General features: G+C 37.0%; 3 protein-coding genes across 3 annotated transcripts in view; 2 read left to right on the forward strand and 1 right to left on the reverse strand.

Annotated features, from left to right (window-relative positions):
* Positions 1-22,433, forward strand: part of RpS12 (ribosomal protein S12) — a 274,064-nt gene that overhangs the window by 118,898 nt on the left and 132,733 nt on the right. The window lies entirely within an intron of this gene.
* The window catches only part of LOC136410749 (uncharacterized), a 93,445-nt gene that overhangs the window by 56,228 nt on the left and 14,784 nt on the right, over positions 1-22,433 (reverse strand). The gene's annotated exons all lie outside the window — the stretch shown is intronic.
* On the forward strand, positions 1,547-3,536 carry LOC136410746 (juvenile hormone esterase-like). The gene is made up of 7 exons (XM_066393053.1): positions 1,547-1,744; positions 1,790-2,081; positions 2,132-2,301; positions 2,364-2,570; positions 2,612-2,953; positions 3,005-3,149; positions 3,203-3,536. The coding sequence occupies exons 1-7, from the start codon at positions 1,613-1,615 to the stop codon at positions 3,514-3,516; spliced, it is 1,602 nt and encodes a 533-aa protein (XP_066249150.1). The 5' UTR covers positions 1,547-1,612; the 3' UTR covers positions 3,517-3,536.

Consider the following 22,433-nt stretch of genomic DNA (forward strand, 5'->3'; position numbering starts at 1 on the left):
TTTTTTGATACATTAATTAATTGTTTCGTTTATGAAAATACACCTGCTCCGCTCCACTACCTTATGCAAGTAACTACGAAATTACCGAAGTTTCAAAAGTAAGTTAAATTTGATGGCTGCCCACTGTAAAGTCAGTGGCGTTGCTCGCATTTAAATTTATACACATCACTAAAGGAGGCTAAATACGACAATTGTCCTTTATAAAGTCAACGGCGTAGTTACAGGTTTATTTAAATTTTTAACATTTGAAATTATTTGAAATTTTTTCCTTCTATAAAAAAATCCCTGCTTGTAGCATTTATTTTCCGTAAATAAATATCGATTTTCTTAGTTTTATAAATTAATTTAAAATTCGTTTTGATTTATGAGAATACATCTGTTTCCCCCAGTTTCCTATACGCGTAAATACGGAATTACCGAGGTGATAAAAATAATCGAAATATAAATGAAATCAGGGGCAAAGCTACTTTTTTTAGCTAAACTTAGAAATTATAAATATATTGCTATTGAATTTCAAATTTGTTGCCTCTATGAAAATAAATCCGCTCCGTCGCTGTTTCTTGTGCGGCGCTATTCCACTTTATAGGGGCAAAAAATTCGGCTTAAATACCGTTCTAACAACTCAGTGGCGGAGCTACTTAAGGAAAATTAATCCTCAAATTTGTAATCATTCTGATTACATATGTATTTGAAATTTGTCTTCTGAAAATTCCTGCTCGGCATTCTATTTATTCTGTAGTTAAATTCCGAATAAGGGATAAAAGAAAGTTAAAAATGACTATTGTCAGCTCAAACAATCAGTTGCAAAGCACTCATTTCCGAGTAGGAGATTTTTTAATTTTGTAAATTTATTTGATTACTTTGCGAAAATGAACGTGTTCCGCCCATGTTTGCTTATAAAACTAACTTGCATTTAATAGTTAATGTCCTCTAAACAATAAATGGCATCTCATTCACCTTCGAGAATGACGGATATTTTAAATTTAGCATATTAATTAATTCATTACCTATATTAAAAATCGAGTGCCGACCCATGTTTTAAAAACCTCACGGAGAGATAACTTGGACATGGGAATAATATAAAATCAGTGGCGTGCCCAGTGATACTTCCTATACACATCAAAACTCTTTAAAAAAAATGGCAAGAATTTTAGGCTTTGTAGGTTACATCAACAATTCCGCCGCCAGTGGCATAGAAAACTCCTTTATTAAATTAAACATTACCTCAATTTGATAGGGATTAAAGAGGTGCACATTCCTATCGATAAAATTTAGCAATTCATACAAAAACAACGCATTAAGTGCTACCCAGTAAAGTACTCACCACATGCATTCCATAATGAAATTGCCCACTTAAAAATTAGGAATAATCGCGAGTAAACGTAGTATCATCATCAGTATCTTCTGTTCCCATGATACAAAAATATCATTCAAGGTCTATACGATCGTATTATAAATCATGTGTTAAACTGGGAGACACTTCAGATATTGTTGTTTCAGTCATTCAAATATTTACTCCGTTGCGATACATTACGTAAACCTAAAGCAAGATAAAAACACAAATAAATAATTGAAATTTAATGGTTATTGATTATAAACATAACATCGTGAAATGGAACGTAAAGTGATCATCAAACAAGGCACGCTAGTGGGTATCACTGGACTAAACCTTAATGGTGAAGCCTTTTACAAGTTCCTGGGAATTCCCTATGCCAAACCTCCAGTGGGGCAATTGAGATTTAAGGTAAGTCGCAGTTCTTACTGTGATCAAAATTGCAAATATCATTAGGCCCCGGAACCACCGGAACCATGGGAGGGCGTGAGGGATTGCACCCAAGATGGTACTCCCAATATAATGTTCAGCTTCACTCAAGAGTTAATTGGTTCTGAGGATTGCCTTTACCTCAATGTGCATACTCAACGCCTTCCCTCCCCAGGAGGACAATTGAGGCCTGTAATGGTATTCTTCCATGGAGGAGCCTTTACAATGGGGAGTGGTACCCAGATAATGTGCGATCCGAAATACCTCCTAACTGAGGACATTGTTTTGGTGTCTATGAATTATCGATTAGGGGTTTTTGGTATGTTTTCTCTGAAATATTTTTTTGGCGTTAGAAAAGTGGTTCTCTAGGATTCCTGAGTATGGAGGATGTAAGCTTAGGGGTACCCGGAAATGCTGGACTTAAAGACCAAACTCAGGCGCTCAAGTGGGTCAAAGAGAACATCTCCCAATTTAACGGAGACCCAGACAATGTCACAATTTTTGGTATAAGTGCTGGAGGATCTTCTGTGCATTTCCATGTGGGTACTTTGAGATTCCCCGTGCAAAAATCTTTGGAGAAGTTAAAGAATATCAATTCCAGGTGGTCTCCACTAAATCCAAAGGACTCTTTCATAAGGCTATAGCTCAAAGCGGATCGGTATTGAATCCTTGGGCCTGGGGTCAAAGAAACTCACTCTTGTTAGCTGAAAAACTGGGCCATAAAGTTAAGAGTGAGAAGGAAGCTTTGAGGGTCCTCATGGAAGCTTCCTCCAAGGAGCTTTTTGATGCCTCTCAGATGTTACCTGATGTAAGTCCCTCCTGGGCTAAATGTACTACCCTGATTTCTAGTGTATTATAGGAGCGCATCAAAGGAGGCCCTTTGGACCTATAATAGAGAAACCCAATCTCACAGCATTCATCACTGAGGATCCCACTAATCTTTTGGGTTCCGGCAGATACAATCAAGTTCCATTTATCCAAGGCTTCTGCTCCAATGAAGGTTTAATCTACGAACTCTCCAAATTTATATATATTCCCAAGAATTTTGAACCCAACAAACACTTGGTGCCATGGCACCTTAACCACCCTCATAAAGTGAATTCCCCGGGACTAAAAACCCTTTCTCAGTGGGAGCAAACACTTGTAGACTTATACTATAAAGATGGAGTATCTAAAAAGGCGATACATGACGTACGTGCTTTTATCTTTTCTTAATAATGGTACCTCAAAGGATCATTTCAGCATCTGGGCGACATCTGTTTTACCTTTGGAATCCTGGATGGATTAAGGCTCCAATTGAAAGCCGGGCATGCCCATCAATATCTCTATAAATTCTGCTATGAAACTCCCTTAATTAAAAAAAATCGCTCCGTGATGGGACTTGATGGTAGGTACCTACTGGCACCTTAAAAACGTTTTCATTATTCGAGATTGTTCCAGAATCTTTCAAGGGAGTTAATCATGGAACAGACCAGAACGTGCTCTTTCCATTTCATCTTCCGGGGATGGCTACAGAGTTGACCAAGGAGGATTTGGAGGCTATAAGGAAGGTAGTGAAAATCTGGGTTGATTTTGCAAGTACCGGGGTACCGCATCCTGATTGGGAACCAACTACCCCAGAAGATAAAGATTTAAATTATTTTATTTTGAGCGAGGAGTTGAGGATGGAGAGGAATCCGTTTGAGGAAAGGATGATTGTGTGGAGAGAGTTTACTGAGGATGTGGGTGTCGATTTGAGCGTAAATGAGAGTTGAGATTTTGGGATTACATCAAAATAAAGAGGAAGTGACAATATATTATGGAAATTTAGTTTAAAGTAGGTAAAGAAGGAAGAAGAGCGGAGTATTTATTCAACAACTTGTTGTAGCAACCAAAAACTGACTACGCCCCTGAGTAATTTATAGATTGAAAGCTCTAAAATGTGTCTATAAAATTATCAATTAGTAACTCTTTTACTGGAAAATCAAAAGCGTTCGAAGGGGGCTTGAAAGATAAGAACACAAGCATTTAATAATATTTGAGAATTCGTTACGCCTCCCTAAAATGGGCTACGCCACTGACTTATTTATGGATTCAAGGACCAAATCCACAAAAATCAGGGCGCACAGGGGATTATTTAATAGGGAAGACTTATTTATAGATAATATTCAAAAATTTGTTACAAATCGTAATTGTGCGCTACGTCACTATCTTTTAAGAATGAAAATCTTTAAACGAAACCTCTAATTAATTTGTTTTTAGTTCATGTTCAAATTATAATTTGACATAGTATACTCTGTCTAAATACTGAAGAAATTAGTCATCACAGTAGGTGACACAAAAAATGGGTCAGGGATAAACATGAATGGCAATTACAGTGGTTCAAAATGTTGCTGAATAGGCAAAATCAAAACCACATTAACTCCATCATCCTTGGGTCCCTATGGGCTTAGGTTGTCCGTGGCGCCAGGTGTCTACATGTGGGATAATACTTGGACGAGACAAAATGCGAAGGAATGCAGATGACCCCATGAAGGTGCAGATGGCCCTGTGATGTTTCAAATGGACCTGTGATGTTTCAGATGGCTCTGTTATGTTACGGATGGCTACATAACTCACGTTTAGAAATAATCGGAAACTATCAGGCACGCGCAAAAATAGATTTTACTTGGGAGACCTATAGACACTTAAATAAATTCTTGATTAAGTACTAATGGAAAAACAAGCATTTATTAGGGCCCTCTATTAAAGAAAGCTGTATACGAAACGAACGTTGAAATTTACGATTAACAAGACATTTGAAAATCCTCAATATATTGGACCACTGCATGGTTGATCAGGCATTTAGACATTTTTTGCTGCTTTTTTTTGTATGACTATGGCTAATTTCTTTAATATTTTGATGGACCATAGTTGATGTTATTTCGGGCGAACACGGGACACTCTACTAGCACTCACTGATTTAGAACCCACACAAGATTGCTCGAAATCGGTACTGGCGTTTCTAACACCACCATTTTAAACCACCCCAAACGTTTCGAATTTAGAACCGGAGTTTTCTTGCTGATAAAATATACATAGATGTGCGGTCGCATTGGCGTAGCTTCAGAGCAATACTCGAGGTCCAGAATGACCGATGAAAAGGGCCACAAAGTGATAAATGCTTGAACAGCCACCCGGTGGCGTAATGTAGCAAAAAGAGCATCAAACAAGCGGCCAGAGAGCGGTGATTTTTCAAAATGACACGAATATGGACCGTGCACGTCCCGAAATTTGCTTTAGTTGCAAATGAATTGTTTGTAGTTGTAATCTACACATAACGGACCAAAGGGACGCTCGTTTCGTGTGTTTTATTTAAACGACTGCGAATATTTCAGCGAGGTCCACGCGTCAGCCCCTGCCGAACCCAATTTCTCATTCGGGGGGCAATTTAACACCAGCTGGGGACGGAAGAAACGGACATAAATTGGTGTCACTGATTGACACGTTTAAACTTGCCGGGAAAGTGGTTGAGCCTGGAAAACCTGCCCTGTCATCCAGGATCTAGAAAACGGGAACGCGCCCGGAGTCTTAAGATCTGGACTTCAACGTCAAAAACAAGGAAAAGCCATAAAGTCGGGGGCGATACATTTCCCTCAAACGGGAAAGCAAGAAAGTAATAATTCCCTTTGCCGAAGTCTGAAATACGGGGACCATTTAGTTGTAACAGTAAAATATAGTCGGATAGATTTATTGAAAAATCCCCGGGCGAACTAATAATGGTGACATATGACGTGCTTCAACTCCAACCAAAGTAAGCCACTGTCGGAAGTATAAAAATCTATTGATGGTGGATTTCTGGGTTTCCGGAGAGGCCCGACTGCATGGAACTATCTTATTTAACTTCAGAACAACCTAATATTCATTCACCTCTATGACGCTCGAACATCAAACAAGAATTAGAACCCGAACTGCCACAAACTAGGCCCGTCACAAGACCATGCAATAATCACAAACGGTGCCGAGAACTTTTACTCTGTGGTGCATCGCAGCTTGTTTTAAAAGCTCTTGATTGTGCCCTGAAAGAAAAATTAACAGTGCCAGTTCACAACGAAGAATGAATTTCACGTAAACCCACATTTGCAGATTTTTTTAGATTTTACTTCCATTTAAACTTTTTAATTAGAACCACAATTTAGAACCTCTTTAATTTTATTAATCCTGAATTATCGATTTTACGTCGCGAACTTCTCTGATGATTATGTATCCAAGGTTCTAAGCCAATTCAGGGTTCTAAATCTAAAACAACAATCTCGCAAGGTGCACCGTGTTTCAAAATCTGCATAATCCCTTGTACCACCCGGATCGCAATTGACGAGAGTACGCATTTGGTCAAAACCAAGATGACCTAATTTATTGTATAAAGTAGAATTTCGGATTCTAAGTTGCCTCGGATTTAGAACCTTCAGCTATGTCCCAAAATCATTGGCATTAAGGTCTCCGATTCGCAGTAGGTTATAATCTGAAAGGAGGAACCTGAAACAGAATTTTCATTTAGTTTCTGAGTAAGGCAGCACTTTGAATTTAGAACCCAGAATAACTTAGTCCCTCTATAAGCTACTGTTTATTCGACACAGTTTAGGTGTGATCTATAAGAACTTTCTTGAAAACTTAGAGTGTACGACTTTGTTGACTTCTTTAAAATCCATGCTATTGATTTCAGAAGAAGGAAAATTTAACCAATTCAGAGATGATTAACTAGGAAAAAAACCTTGATTTTGGTATATAAAATGATTTAGAACTCCCTATAAACTTTACTAATTCTGAGCAATGTTTTGACCCAGTACCCTGTTGGCGGATTTAAAACCCATAACGTATTTGTTATAGAGCATTTCTGAGCGAAAACTGACGAATTTAAAATGAGTTCTAATTTAGAGCCCCATATTACAGTTATTTGCGAAAGTTCGCTACCTCGTGCAGATTTTCCAAAGCCCTACGCAGCCATCAAACTTTGTTACGCGCCACTTCGACCGTGTAACTCCTGCAGCGGGCTTTATGTAGACCAGGATAAGGTTGATGAAATACCGTGATTTATGTTCCACGTTACGTCATAAACCTGCGAATGTCATGACAAATAAACTGGCAGACAAAACTACCTCCAGAACCTTTCCTGATTCCTAAAAGAGTGTTTAATCGGGTTTCTTCGACGGGGAGGGAATGGAGAGGGAAGGAAGGGGGTAATATACATATAGCAGGAGTGAGGCATGCGAAGAATGTGGTAGGAATGTCCGATAATGCGCGTCGCTGACCCGCCTTACGTCACCCGCATTCCAGTTCTGGATGCCATCAAACTGTTACTGCTGCACCGCAACGGATTTTAACGGTTATCGTCTGAATATCTTAATCCTGCAGCTGCGATTTCAGCGAATAATTTCCCGTTTTATTTGAAATCGCAGTATCTCCTTGAAGATGTCAAATTGAGGCTTCCATCTCTAAGAGCTCCCCCCAGAGCTGCCTCGTTAATCAGAAATCGCCAGTCAAATGAAACAACGAAAAGAATCAGATCTGAATAGAGTTTAAGAAAAATATTTATTTGAAAACACCCTAATTCCGAATTTGTGAAATTGACGCCTTAACTCACGTCCTCATTAATATACTCCCAGAGCCGCCTCCTCCTCTCAAAGGGCCTTGTCCTCATGCTTAACTTTTGGTCGATATGGAAATACTTCAGCTTATCAGGATCTTCCACAGTTTTCCAGAGGGGATGAGGATTTCCGGTAGAAGCAAAATCAGTCCACATCCCCACCACCTTCCTCACATCTCTAAGGTTGCTTCGAGTGTACTTATCGGGAGGTATAAAGAGCATGTTAGGGAAGAGGAAAGTACCATCAATAGCTTGAAGGTATTCCTTCATGTTCTCTGAAACGTCCCTTTAATATTTTTGATCAAAAAAACTCATGAATACCAACTTCTAAGTACTCTATGACGTAATTGATCATATTAGTGTCATAATCGAAGACATGAAAGTATACAGGGTATTTGATCACTTTCAAGTGCAGCTTCATTGAGCGCAAGCCACTCTCTATGAACAACACATCTGACAACAGCTGCAAGTAATTATTTTCAAAATTTGTCCTCAAAACCTCATCAACCAACCAGATAAGTCCCCGCATCGTCAATAATTTCATCGTTAAAATAGAACTTTTGATAACAGTAGTAATTTTTTTTACCTCTTTTGTTCCTCTCCGTTTTAAGTTCCATTAAATTCCATTTACAAGAGGATCTACTACAGGTCTAGGATGATCATATGCCAGGATTAATTCCTCATTGGAACAACCTTCTTGGATTAGGAAGACCTTGTTGATGTTTCCAGATTTCCACAATCAATAGGGTCTTCGGAAAGGAAAACTGTAGGACTGGGAGTTTCGATTATAGGGCCGAAGGACCTTTTGACGTTTCGTGCTCCAATATCTTTCAAAAATATTTCGTGAAAAAACTGATAATCACAATAGGATTAATAGTCAAGGAGGAACCTAAGAGGAACCAACATAAAATTTCGGAAAAAAGATAGAACTACTAAGTGGCAAAAAATTAATGAAAACTGAATAAAAATGAATGTAAAATGAATGAAGGTCGAAGGGAAAAATCCAAATAACAGTAAGAAAGCTTTCGGTTGACTAAATAAAACTAAAATAAAACTTAGGAGGAAAGGTGAGACTAAGTGCCAAAAGACGCATGAATATAAGAATATTATATTTAAAATATAGGTAAAAATTCCGGAAAAAGAAAAAAGAGAGCTTAAAAACACTGAATGTACTTATTTTGGAAATGTATACTTACCAAGAGAAAAGTCAAACTCACATTGAAAATCTGCTCTGCAAAAAAACTCCTAAGAACCTCCAAAGGCTATGATTCTATTGAAATCGAAGGATACAATTTGTTAACCATAGATACTGCATTCCTCTGACTCCAGACCCAGGTATTCTGAACTGAACCACTCTAAGCAATAGCTCGATGATCTTTCATTCAGGCAGAAATGAACTAAAGAAAGCCATTACACCAAAATTATGTCTCTCGAAGAACTTTCCTCACAAAGAACTGAATTGAAGCTCCTCCGGCACTAATACCAAATATGGTGACCTGAGAGGAGTCACCATTCAAACTTTTAATGTTCTCTTGCACCCATTATAAGACTCGAACTTGGTCCTTCAGACCTGCATTGTCGGGTGTGTCCAAACATGCATCAACTACACTTAACGATTTAAGGTCCCTTAAGGAGCATTCAATGAAATCAGTATCATTAATAAACGAGAAGACAAACCAAATATCTCCAGTCGATAAGTTACAGTCACCAACACAATATCCTCAGTTAACAGACATTCCGGTTTTAACATTTCCTGGGTTCCGAAACTAAAGACAAAACTGCCTGCATGAAAGTGAACCATGATAAGCCTGAGCTTGGTACCGTTTCCCTGAAGTCTACGGGTGAAAACACTGACATAGAGGCAGTCTTCGGATCCTGTGACTATAAGTGTTAGAGGATTGAGTTGCCTACTGATGATAGCGTCCTCAGTGGCATTTCTCACTCCTTCTCATGATTCTCGTGATACTGGAACCTTCAAAATCATACAGGGTGGCCCAACGAAGACTTTGCACCTCGATTTTCAGTATTTAAAATGAAAATGTGTAAAAACACTCGAACACAACGATTTTTTATTCAAGGGGGAGAATTTTTGATTGTATTTTAAATCTTGCAACACCGTTTTTATAGAGGTTGGGAAAATGCTTTTACGCACACCAGACCGTTAATACTACGATCTTGTTCGGTCTGGCAGTGTCTGACTCACAGACAGGCTATAGCCAAATACCCACTAGAACCCCTTCTCTTTTTTTCACCCTGGATCTCCGCCGGGACCGCTGCATAGCATTATTTCGGGAGCAGCTTCAACCCCTGAACAGGGGTGATAGTTACCCTCAAAATGTTTAATGGGAAGGATGTCGAGTGATACCTCGTTTTAAAGGTAGTTGTACCTTCGTTGTAACCTTCAAGTTTAAAGTCACTGCCATTATCCCTGGTGATATGACAGTTTGTCAAAGTCTATGGGGAATTTGTAGGAAGACCTTTAAAAGAGAGATATTATTGAATCGTTTTGCGGGAGGTGAGTTCTCGTAAATGCCTCTAAATTACACCAGAAATCTTACGTAACACCAGATAACGCTTTGAGCAATATTTATTTTATTGTACGAAGATAAATGGCTATCTTTTTCAGCATTTAATAAATTAATCAGAAAAGTAATGTGAACACTTTTTTATCATTTACCCACCGTTTTTAAGAAAAAGTTGCTAGTAAAGAAACGTATCCTTTTAAATTTGAGGGGTAAAATTCATCTCCGTCAAACGATTCAGTGATATCTCACTTTTAAAGATCTTCCTACCCTCATTTTGAAGTCTGCAGCTCTTATTGCGATAAATTCCTCACAGATTTTGACAAGCTGTCATATCAACGGGGATAATGGCGGTGATTTCCAACATAGAGGTGACCATCAGGATCACAACTACCTGTAGAATGAGGAATCACTCGACACCCCTTCCCATTAGAAATTTTTGGGGGTAGCTGTTACCCCTGTTCAGGGGTTAAAGTTGAAGAATTGAAAAATACAATGAAAAATTATCCCTCTCGAATCAAAAATCGGCGGGTTCGAGCGTTTTTATACATTTTTGTTTTAAATTCTGATTATCGCGGTGCAAAGTTTTCGTTGGGTCACTTTGTATACATTTTTGAGAAAAACTACGTTTTTGGGTATATTGAAGTGTAAAGATGTAGCGAGAGTTTGTCGCATGAAATTTCGAGAAATTTGACAAAAGGCTTGTCGTTTAAATTAGTTCCAGTGATTCCTAGCAGGGTGCCCTGCTTAATGGTTATTGTCGGAGATTCATGGGCCAAAAATCCTTCTAAAACACTTCAATTTCCTTGCTAAAATGTGTTTTTTGGGGTACCAGCACTTATATAAATAAAATATCGAAAATTGTAAATGTAGTACCCACTGTTTTAGTGCATGTGCCTTAAAGGTATCGTACAAGCAGTGTAACAGCGATATACAAGAATATTTGTACCCGCCTATCAAATTGTTTAAAACCCACATGTATTTAAAAATATAGTGGAAACAAATCCTTCAATCGATAGAAATGTTCACGCCTCTCAGCTTGTTAAATGACCTAAATTAGCTACACTTAATTTCCGCTTTGCTGTAACTAAACAACATTCAACACAATGCCTAGATCATAATCTTTTCGTTGAACAGCACAAATATTTGGCGTATTCGCGAGGGAAATTTTGATCAAATAACCAACTACCTCAAAACTAGCATTGTCATTCGATTTCTTGGAAAAAGGAATTTTTTTGTTATCGAAACCTGAGAATTTCGTGGGATCTTCTAGAACTCTTTCGAAAAGATATGGCACCCTGCTATGTCCTCACTTCTGGAAATACTTAACGTGTCTCATAGCAGAAGGGGACACAGTAGAACGCTCGCAGAATGCGTCAGGAATGTCCGATAATACGCGCCGCTGACCCGCCTTACGTCATCCGCGTCCGGTTCTGGATGCCATCAAACTGTTACTACTGAACCGCAACAGACTTTAACGGTTATTGCCCGAATATTTTAATCCTGCAACTGTGATTCTAACGAATGGCATTTCCGGGTTTATTTAAAACCGCAGTACTATCGTGAGGCTGCGAAATTGAGGCCCCCGTCCTTAATAGCCCATTTCCACAGCTGACGGAACATTGATGGTGTTCTAGCAAAACCAAAATATTTTGTATCTAAAAAATTCTTCACATTGAAGACGATTTTGGATTTCTACATCTTATTGTAACTTTTTCATTATTTTTCAAAGTGAAATAAGAACGGATTGTGTATCTAAGAAATAAAGATTAAAACTTTTCGTCTCTTTAGGATACGGACTTTGTTCTATTTTTTTTGTAAGAAAACTGTAGATCCAATTTTAATTCTGAGCATATCGTTGTATCCCTTATTGAATAACCTTTTATTTAATATACCACAACGGGTACCTTTCCACTCGAAAATAAAAAGCTTGTAGGGGTAATTGGATAGGGGTGAAAATTTTGAACATCGACAATAATGCATTAAATGCATTTTTTTAAATAAAATTATAGGCGTTTGAGCATTTTAAAAAAGTTTCGGGTTTATGAGAGTTACAAATGTGTTCAATACTTTTTTCAAACCCTGTATACTCCCTTGTGAATTTGTGGAGGATTTACACGTGTATAAACGAAAAAATAACCAAATCTTTTTAATTGAAAATATTTGGGCAGCAAAAATATATATACAAAGGGCGCTTAAGCTACGTACTCATTAATTATATTCCATTATTAATTTGCGGGGAAATCACACGTGTATGGACGAAAAAAATTGAACAATTAATCTTCCATATTCAAAATATGTAGGCGTTAAAAACAATGCAGGAGTATACAAATGTCTAAGCCTCTAAACCAGACACACACTAAAAGTCTTTGCTTGTAATTAAGCAACATTCTAGCCAATCTCTTGACGATTACTTCGTTCAGCAACGCAAATATTGATAAACTCAATCATGAGAGTTTTCACCAAATGATAAGGTATGTAGAATCTAACACTGGCATTCGATTCCTTGGAAAAAATTAGCTGAAAATTAGTACCTTGTCGATAGATCTATCGTCAAAACTGACGAATTTTCTAAAACATTCTAGAACCTTCGACAGAAGATCTTGCAGCGGCTTACATCCTCCCCACTGAGAAATTCTAATATATCTCTCTTCCTCTCTTTCACTATGGAATTTTGCCCCAATATTTATGAGAAATTCTCTGCAGGAAAAAACCTGAAACTACGTCTATGAACGAAGCAAAACGAGACTCATTGGTGTAGACGATTAGAAAAATATTCATGTAACATTGTTCCATATAATTCCAAATGCTGCGCCAGTCTTTTTAATAAAATCGTAACTTTAGGGAAAGAACAGAATAATGGAACCATCTGTAATGCTGTGGATTTAGAAACCTTTCGCTTCACTTGAACAATCTTAATTTGAACTCAAAAGTGCAAAAATAAAATTTGATCATCACATAAGCTTGTGAGCTCAACATGAAAAATAAATACCAAATGAACTAAAATGTCAAGATCTTCGATTATTTTTGATTGATTTGAACTTTTTAATCAGAACCACAAATGTAGAACCCTCTTTAATTCCCCTTGATGTATATTATGCAATTTCAATTTCTAAATCAAATGGTGCTTAGAACCCCTTACTGTAGTGTAGGGACCTGATTACTCACTTATAATGTGCAATTTTAGGTTCTAGATGAGCTAAGGATTTAGAAAGCTTTAGATCGATTTTAGTAAATTCCTTTAAGTTGTCGCCACCAGACCTATGGAACTTGTAAGAAGAATCTATATAAGTATTAGAATTGGTAATTTTTAAGATATAGCTCAAAAGGATTTAGAACCTCTTAGTTACTGCTTTATTTCAACCAGTCCAAGTAAACGGATTTAGAACCCAATTCATTCCCTGAAGTGCACTTTAAGGACCAAGAAAATTAATTACTTTCTATTGAGAACCCTAAAGGAATTAGAACCTTCTGTTAGATACTGTTAATTCAAGTCGAAGGTATTATGTAAGGGAAATAATTATTCCTGCAAAAATAATATCTCTGTTTTGACTTAGAGCTCTGTTGGCAAGTTTAGAATTTATTGCGCTCATTGCAAGACACTTTGCACCCTTTCAGGGGCAAAGAGCTAAAATAAAGAGCGATTTTTAATTTAGACCGCAATATGATTTAAAACTCTCCATTTAGAGCCATCAAACTTTGTTTCACGCCACTTCGACCGTGTAACTCCTGCAGCGGGCTTTACCTAGAGCAGGATAAGGCTGATGAAATACCGTGATTTATGTTCCATGTTAAATCATAGACCTGAGAATGTCATGACAAATAAACTGACAGACAAAACTGCCGCGAGGTCATTTCCTGATAGAAAGACTGTTTATCGGCTTAGTTCCGAAGGAGTATACAGGATGTCCCAATAATATATCTACAAATTTTAAGGAGTTGTAGGAGACATCAATACAAACTTTTTTCATTAATAAACCTGTGCCCGCAAAAACGCCGTTAGGGTTATAGGGCAAATAAAATATTTGAAGTTATTTCAAATAACGAAATTATTTCTTGATTTAGTTAGACAACACTGTTTTCAATGAAAATTTTTCGTTTCAACTACATTTGTTGTTGGGAAACATAAACAATTCTTTATCACAATTAAGCATTTCAAAGATGCCAATTTTAAGGCCATAATAGGTATTATTTGTACTTTATGATTATTTAGTTGGCACAGTAACGTTCATTTTGTTGATTTTTAAATCAAAATTTGGATTGATCCCATTGAAAGAGTTTATGGATATACACCAATAGATTGGAAGAGGAGGTCCTGTAACCTGGCCCGCGCATTCTCCTGATCTAAACACCCTAGATTTTTTGCTTTGGGGATATCTCAAATCTTAGGTCTACGAAACGACTATCCGTAATGAAGAAGATCTCTTAGCAAGAATAATGATCAGGTGCAGATATCTAGAAGCTATCCCCAGAATATTCTATAGGATCCACGAGTAAATGAACCGACAGTGTAATCTTTGTATTCAAGCAAATGGTTAACATTTTGAATAATTACTCTAAATCATCGTTTATTTATCGATAAAACAACGCATACCACGAACAAAATGGATTATAATGACCAAAACCATGTTGCCTTTTTTCTGTTCAAACAGCCCATTTGTGAGTATATGTTTATTTAAGAAAAAAAGTTTGTATTGATGTCTCCCATTACCCCTTAAAGTTGGTTGGTGTATTTTTGGGACACCCTATACATATAGCAGGAAGGACCCGCATTACGTCACCAGTATTCAATCCAAAAAGACAAGACAAAAGTGACAAACAGTAGTAAATTCGACTGAAGGAACCTTAAAAATAAGACAACTAAGAGATCAAATCTAAATATTATTCAATTAAACGTAGCACAAATCAACTTTAAAAATCAGTAAAAATGGATTTATTTGAAATCACATTAATTCTGGGGCTTTGAAATTCAGGCCTCCGCCCACGTTCTCAATAATCCACTCCCAGAGCCGCCTCCTTTTGTTAAAGGGCTTCGTCTTCATATTCAGGTGTTGGTCGATGTGGAGGTAACTCAAATTTTCAGGATTCTCCACATTTTTCCAGAAAGGATAAGGATGTCCAATAGAGGCAAAATCAGTCTACATCCTTACAATCTTCCTCACACCTACAAGGTGGGTTCGAGTGTAATTGCCAGTAGCTATAAAGAACATGTCACGGAAGAGAAAAGTACCATCAATCAAGTGAGGGTATCACTTAATATCCGCTAAAAAGTCTCCTTCAAATTTTTGACTGAAAAACCTTGAGGCATCATACAAACTCCCAAGAACTTTGTGATCAAATTTGTCCAATGATTATCGTAATCAAAAACAAAGAAATATACAGGATGTTGGGTTACATTCAAGTGCAGCTTGACCGAATGCAAAGCAAACTTTACAAATATCACATATGAGAGGAGTTGCAAGTTATTGCTTTCAAACCTTATCCTTACAGCTTCATCGACCAACCTCATAAACACTTGTATCGTCAATAGCTCCGTTCTCAGAGTAAATATCCTGTATACAGCAACAATTTTTTTCCAACTTCTCTGATCCTCTCTGTTTTAACTTTCATGGAATTCCATTTTAAAAAGGATCTATCCCAGGTTTAAGGGATCTCCTACCCAGACTAATGTATCATTACAGCAAATCCCCTGAATTAGAAGGACATCTTTGATGTTGCCTGATTTCCACAAATCAATAGAATCCTCGGTGAGAAAGGCCGTGGCGTTAGGGGTCTCGATCACAGCGTTGAAGCGTCTTCTGATATTTGTGTACTCTATTATTTTTGCATTAGTGAAAAGTGTTAAAACTTAAATACCAGTAAATATTATTAGGAGAAATAAAAATTAAAATCACTAAATTCGAAAAACAGTCGAGACACATATTAAAAATATAATCTAAAAAAAATTTTTAATCCTCAAATAAAGATGAAATAGGAACCGAAAATAAAAGGACAACTAAGTTGAAAAATAATAGGAAAAAATCATAAAGCGAAACGAAAAAAATGAAGAAGAAATTTAAGTAATTAAGTAAAATTAAGGAAGCAGTAAAAAATGAGGAAAAACAGACAGAAGTAAAATAATAGAACTTAACAACTTAATTTACAGAAAATGCGTAACGAAATAGTCATGAAAACTAATTTTATCTTCATAAGCAACTAACATCGGAAAATATGAAATAATTTAAGGCAAAATACAGATGAGAGCAGGGAAAAACCCCAAACCAAGTTAAACAATACAATCAACAGAATTACCTAACCAAGAGTAAATTAAAAGATAAGAAAAAAATATAGATGATAATTGTTTTGTTTAATAACACAAATATTCAATATATCCGCTAAGGGATTTTTAACTTCACAACTAACTTTGGCATTCGATTTCTAAGAAGAAATTAGCTGAAAATGAGTACTGTATCGATGGATTTATAATCAAAACTCAAGGATTTTCTAAATCGTTTTAGAAGGTGCCAGAACACATATGATAGCCTCTGATGCAACGACCAGACCTCTGAGACTTCTGAATAAAGCATCTCCTTTTTTTCATTTTTTTATCCATTTACTGGGTTAACTCTCAATTTTTCTTATTCGTTTTTTATTTCAGTCTTTCTTTTTTCTGTTCTGTGCCTCTTAATATACGCAAATCTACATCTTATTTTTTTGTTCTCTGGTAAAAGAAAATCTCTATGAGTTTTGATTAGTTTCTTAACTGAAGTAAAATTAGCAGCGTTTGGCTTATATTTCTGCTTTTCTCGTTTCTTCTTTTTGCTTTTCCTCTTTGCTGCTATTCTGTCCTCTTTCTGCAGTTTATTGCTCTATACTGTTTGACTGCTCTGAACCTTTTAACAATGGGAATCAAAATCCTATGCATCACTGGTTTATAATAATCAAACGAAGTGCATTAATTATACAAACGCTTAGAAAAAGTAGAACTAGAAGAATCCATAAGCACAGAATCGTAGAACACAGGTTTAGAACACATCTTCCGGATTGTAAAATGCGCTAATTTTGCAGAGCAAAGTCTGATCTGCCATTGACTGATATCCAATAAAGCTGAGAATTTGCTCAACAACTGAGAGGAAATAGAGCTACAAATGAGAGAAAATTCAGAGATGTACAACACTTTTCCTCAAAGGAAAAACTTTCAAAATTTCATTTTGTTTATGTCCTGCGATAATGAGGCAAGTGAATAGAAAATATTCCACTGACTGCAATTGATTGTTGCAGAAATATAGAGAATGAAATCGAGCATAGATAAAAGAGGAGAAAAGAAGAAAAACAAAAATAAGCTACAAATTATGTAATTACGTCTCTGATTTTTTGTTCAATGTTAGTTCCATTCCATCCTAATAACTTAGAAAAAATTTTCAAATTTCTTGGTCTTGAACCAGGGGTGCACCCTTAGCAAAATTAAGACAACAAATGAATCAAGGTATGGACTATTTAACTCCAATAATGAGTTATTATCAAAAATATTACCGAGCGTCAACAGATGGCACTGTAAGTAAATCACCAAACTATCAATAGCTGGCGCTAGCCATCATTCCATTTCCCATTACCAATCCGCTTATCTTACCATGGTCGACTTTGAGACGATAATAGGGGTTATTTCACCCTCGGTTTGGCCGCTTCCTGAAGGGATTAATCCACCCCCTCTGGCAGGTACACACGATCAGATTGCACTATCAACTTTCAATGGGTATTTATCTAATCGGAGCGTTGTCCGATGGAGCGAAAAATGTCGATAATATCAGAAATTAGCCGGTCATAATGGGGCAATAAGGAAAGCCCTTTCGAAAATAATCTCTGGTTCGAGTCGGTCAAGTGGCCTGCTACATTGACCTGCAGATGACAGCCCCTGTATCGTTGCTATTTATGTGCCATCTGGCGGTGAAATGGCCCGCCCGAACGATCGCGCCGATTCGATATGATTTCTATCTCTGGACTCTGTCAGAGTTTTTTTGTTATTAGAAAAAGGATTGAGAGATAGGTAGTTTGGTATATAAAACACCTCATAAGTCCCCTGCGTAGCTACGCCTATGGAACATAAGTTTTTTCAATGCGGGGTTTTGAGCACGGGTCCTCTCTTCATTTTTACAATCTGACCCCTGTACGTCCCTGGTTTTTTTCAGACTAAGATAATATTTGTAGGTAATCAGAATGGATAGGACTTACTTTGCTCCAAAGCTCAGTGGCGCAGATTGATTTTAGAGAGGAAATGTTAAAATATTAATTGTTTTGGAAATTTTAATTTCATATGGAGCAGATCGATTTCCATTCGAGGAACGAACTTTTACAGATGTTTTCTAATTAGTTTTTGGAAAAATTGGATTTCTCTTATAATTGTCATATTGATCCATATTTCAGCACGCTCCTGGCCTCTATCAAACTATTTTGAGGAATTTAAACACAATACAATCTACTTTATTTGAAAGCTCAGTAGCGTAGGGTGATTTACTTTCGAGTAATAACAACGGTTTACTTTACCACTGAATTAGCCCGCCGTATGTTCCTGGCTTTTATCAAATGTAGTTAATAGTTTTCACAGTTATGTAAGACTAGTGGATGTTATGCTAAAGCCCAGTAGCGTAGCCTGATCTCCTTTGTAGTTATTATTACAATAAAACGACTTTTCATGGTAATACCACCTCTTTTAAATTATTGCTATTTAGACCTCAACAAACCGCCTTTTTAGTGATAGTTTTGCACTCAAACTGCCGCAAAACTTAACACTGAAGCTCCGACCTAAAGCTAAAGCTCCTGTTAACATCCCACATGACAAACGAGATTAAAGATTTACAATTTCATTATGATATCTACGCGCCAGTTAATAGAGTGTGAATAAATGATGTGAGCTTTCACACCATGACCCCTGCAAACTGCGGAAAATAACTGAAATTTTAGGAGAATTTACCCAAGAGAGTGAAAAAGTGCTAGAACTTTTTATTTTTCCAAGAAGATTTCGTAAAGAGCAGCGCCATCTTGTAACAACTTGCCACCGATCAAACGAAGCGCCATCTTTCGGTCCCAAAATGACTCTAATTTATGAATTGGCTCTCAGCTACTACCAGAAAGAACCTCCCCAACCTATTATTTTTTGTAGTAGATTTCACAGTAAGTGGTGCCCCCTTCTGATATATTATCTCCGATCAAACAAGGCGCCAGCTCCCCGTACTACAGTGATGGGTGCCAACAGCTTCATCGCTAGATGGGGTAGTGTTAATAGAGACTTTTAGTAAACCCTGAATTGAGTTACCCGTCCAGGTTTTCTGGATTGGGACCCGAAGTCCGTCCCTGTCTTTTGCAAACTAATCCAGCTAAGAAATCCTGCCCCCTCCAGGCATTGGCTGTGACACGGCCAATACTCCGATATCCGCGGGTCGGGCCCCACCTGCCGCGCTTCTTTTTCCTTTTTCCAGGCCCGCCATCTTAGCCAAAAGGATTGAATTAAACATATCCAGGAGGGCGCAGTTGGCCAGACAGACAGCCGAATCGAAACTACTATCCAGAAGTAAACAATTGATGCCGGTTTACGGGCCCGTAAACAGTTCGTAACCTGGATAAGAAAAGAATTATTGACGGGCTCCTGGATGGGGTCGGTTTATGGTGGCCGTATTATGCACTCGGCCTAGACCAAACTGAAGAAATTGGATTTGTAATATTCAGGCGTCTGGATGATTTCAGTATGCTCGAAAAATGATTAAACATGTTTCAATTGTTAAACCAAGCTGGACGGGCCAGGTTTCAATAGTTGGAGGTCTGCACTACTTCTTAGCTTAGAATATTCCTCTGGAGTATGCTTTAATGTCCAATGGCTTCGACTAGACCAGGTTGGTCTTAGATTTCGAGTCGAGGTTCTAGTATTTTAGAGAAGGAAAGGTTTCCTATCTGGGAATATTCTGAAATTACAATAAGAGTTCTTGATCCAAAAAATTCTGGATATACCATTAACGACATTATTTTTAGTCTGCGAAACCTCTTACTTTCATTCAATACTGTGAGAAATAATTCCTTTAATTATTGAAAAATGGCGACACTAAAAGTTTATATTGTTGCATGTTTCAGATCAAAAGAGTCGTATAGTTTCCTTCGAAGTCTTGATAAATAGTTCTCCTAACTATTGAGAAATTATGTGATACTTAAGATTTTACCTAAATAGACCCAAATGTCGTCAAATCTCACAGGATGTGTAAAGAAATAGCTTAGTTGGGTTCAGTGCAAAAATTAAGCGAGTTTCTTCAATTGTCATATGATAATCCACATTGATTTTAGATCCGCAAAATCTCCTAATTTCCTTTAATATCTTGATAAATAGTTGTTTCTATTCGTTGAGAAACTAAGTTGAACGTTGAGCTTTAACAGAGAATTGCAGTTTAAACTTCTATAGGTACAAATGCGAATCCATGTTAATTCAGGTTAGTAGATTCAATTTTGACTCTGAAATGTCGTCAAATCTCATTATATATCTGAAAAAATAGTTCTTGTCCTTGCTGAGAAACCACGGTAGATTTAAGTGAAATCACACTTTAAGTGTAACTACAAGCTTCTCCACGTAGGTATGTGATAATCTACGTAGATCCTGGGTCTGCAGAAACATTTCATTTTACTGAATGCCTTGAGAAATGGTTAGGTTGTTTCTTGAGAAATTAAGCCTACATCAACGGAGATTGTAAGAGACGTAAATATATATGAATAATCATTTGCATATGAATGATCGTTAAATTTTGGTCGAAGTCTAGAGAAACAGATTTTCTCCTAATTGAAAATTCAAGAAATCCTTATTAATGATACGCTAGAATATATATTAAGAAGGTTTTTCTCCTATTTTTCAGAAACTGGACATTTCATATCTATTAACTTCATCTTCACGTTTCTCAAATTTACCCGATACCTTAAGAAATTGCCTCTGAATTTCTGTAATTAGATAGAGCAGTGAATCTATACTGAGAACAAGACAGAAAGGTCATTTTTCATTCGAAAATTTAATATCTTGCCCTAATATTTTAAAAAATCGTATCGTATTTCAGGCATCGTTCAGATTATTGAGAGAGGGTCTTTGAGATTTATCTTATTGAGAACTAAAACAGAGTTGAGAATACTAAGGGAACTTGAGAAATCTTTTCAAATTTATTTAAGAAAAAGTCTATTGTAAGTCTGGTCATTTTAGACATTGTGAAGTTTGCTCAGAAGCATGATAATCCGTACATTTCTTGTAGAAACTAATTAATATCTTGAGAACTATACGCAATGTACAATATGTAAATGTACTGAAATGACTCAGGAAATATTTTCGAACATATCAAATTAAAAGATCCGAGTATTTCTGGTTTTATCCATAACTACTTCAATTTTCTGCTCTTTTCTGAGACCTCTAAAATTCCTCCCTCTAAGCCCCTCAAAACCCTACACAAGCCTCAATCCCTATACTCACATATCCCACTTAAAGCCCCCTGGATCCGGAAATAATGAAAACACGAGTGCGACCCTGCAAAACCGTTTCAAGACGTTTTATAATCCCGGAGTGCGGTCGCAAGCGCAGCCCTCCGCCAATAGTCCCGCCGCATCCCGTCGAATGTCTTTCCTTCGTTGCTGTTTTTCTTTTTTCCAGACCCGCCGTGTAATAAGGAAACAGCATCTGCAGGTGAAATAGACGAGAAAACGTAATTCCCCAGGTGGATGATACTGATCTCTTCTTCGGTACGAGGATATGGAGGAGAGACGCGACAGGAATTTCGATTGGATCATAAAAATTGCATTCGAAGGCCCCAAGAGTCGAATTTCGATTTTGGATGATGGTGGTTATTTCTAATTATATGACCCGAAACTTCGATAAACATGCCTAAAAGAATAGAATCATATCCACCTTACGCTTTACTGGAAAACCTCAAAAATTTACTGACCAAACACCAAACTTAGCCCTCACCAAACACCAACACTCTTGTCTTGTGTCGAAAGTTTGAAATTCGTATCCTCAATATAACTGTTGGAGCAGAGCTATATTTCTGAATAGCAGCTTTAGAACCTTATGCAAATAGTATCGCCACATTTTTCTATAATTTTAAAACTCTTGACCCTCATCGCTTCTTAATTTAAAGTAATATTTGATTTGGAAAGAAACAGCCACCAGGACATTGAAGGACAGAGCTTTAATTTTTAGAGCAAATACTCATTGAATTACTATCGTTGAGTGTAATACCGATGGGTATAACTGACCTTATTTCAGAAATATTAATTATTATTTTTTTCCAAAAATTATACAACTAATATGAAGAACGATACGGATTCTATAGAATGATACTGACATGTGTTTGAAAATTTGTAATTCGAAGAAACTCTATATTGACGACCTCTAAAACTTAGAGGAATTATCCATTGAATCGCTACAAAAGGTAGATCATACCAGATGTGTGTGCCTGGTTCCATTTGACAGTTATGAAATTTTCCCTTAGGAATTACAAAATCTATATTATTGAAGTCTTGAAATTGAGGAATTGCGATTGCCAGAAGGTTCATA

Source organism: Euwallacea similis, chromosome 9 (genome assembly GCF_039881205.1).
Source record: "Euwallacea similis isolate ESF13 chromosome 9, ESF131.1, whole genome shotgun sequence".
Classification (NCBI taxonomy): Eukaryota; Metazoa; Arthropoda; class Insecta; order Coleoptera; family Curculionidae; genus Euwallacea; species Euwallacea similis.

Coding starts and splice junctions, on each gene's coding strand:
- LOC136410746 (XM_066393053.1), top strand. CDS start 1,613: ATGGAACGTAAAGTGATCATCAAACAAGGCACGCTAGTGGGTATCACT. Junction 2,954..3,004: donor CTAAAAAGGCGATACATGAC/GTACGTGCTTTT, acceptor GGATCATTTCAG/CATCTGGGCGACATCTGTTT. Junction 3,150..3,202: donor CTCCGTGATGGGACTTGATG/GTAGGTACCTAC, acceptor AGATTGTTCCAG/AATCTTTCAAGGGAGTTAAT.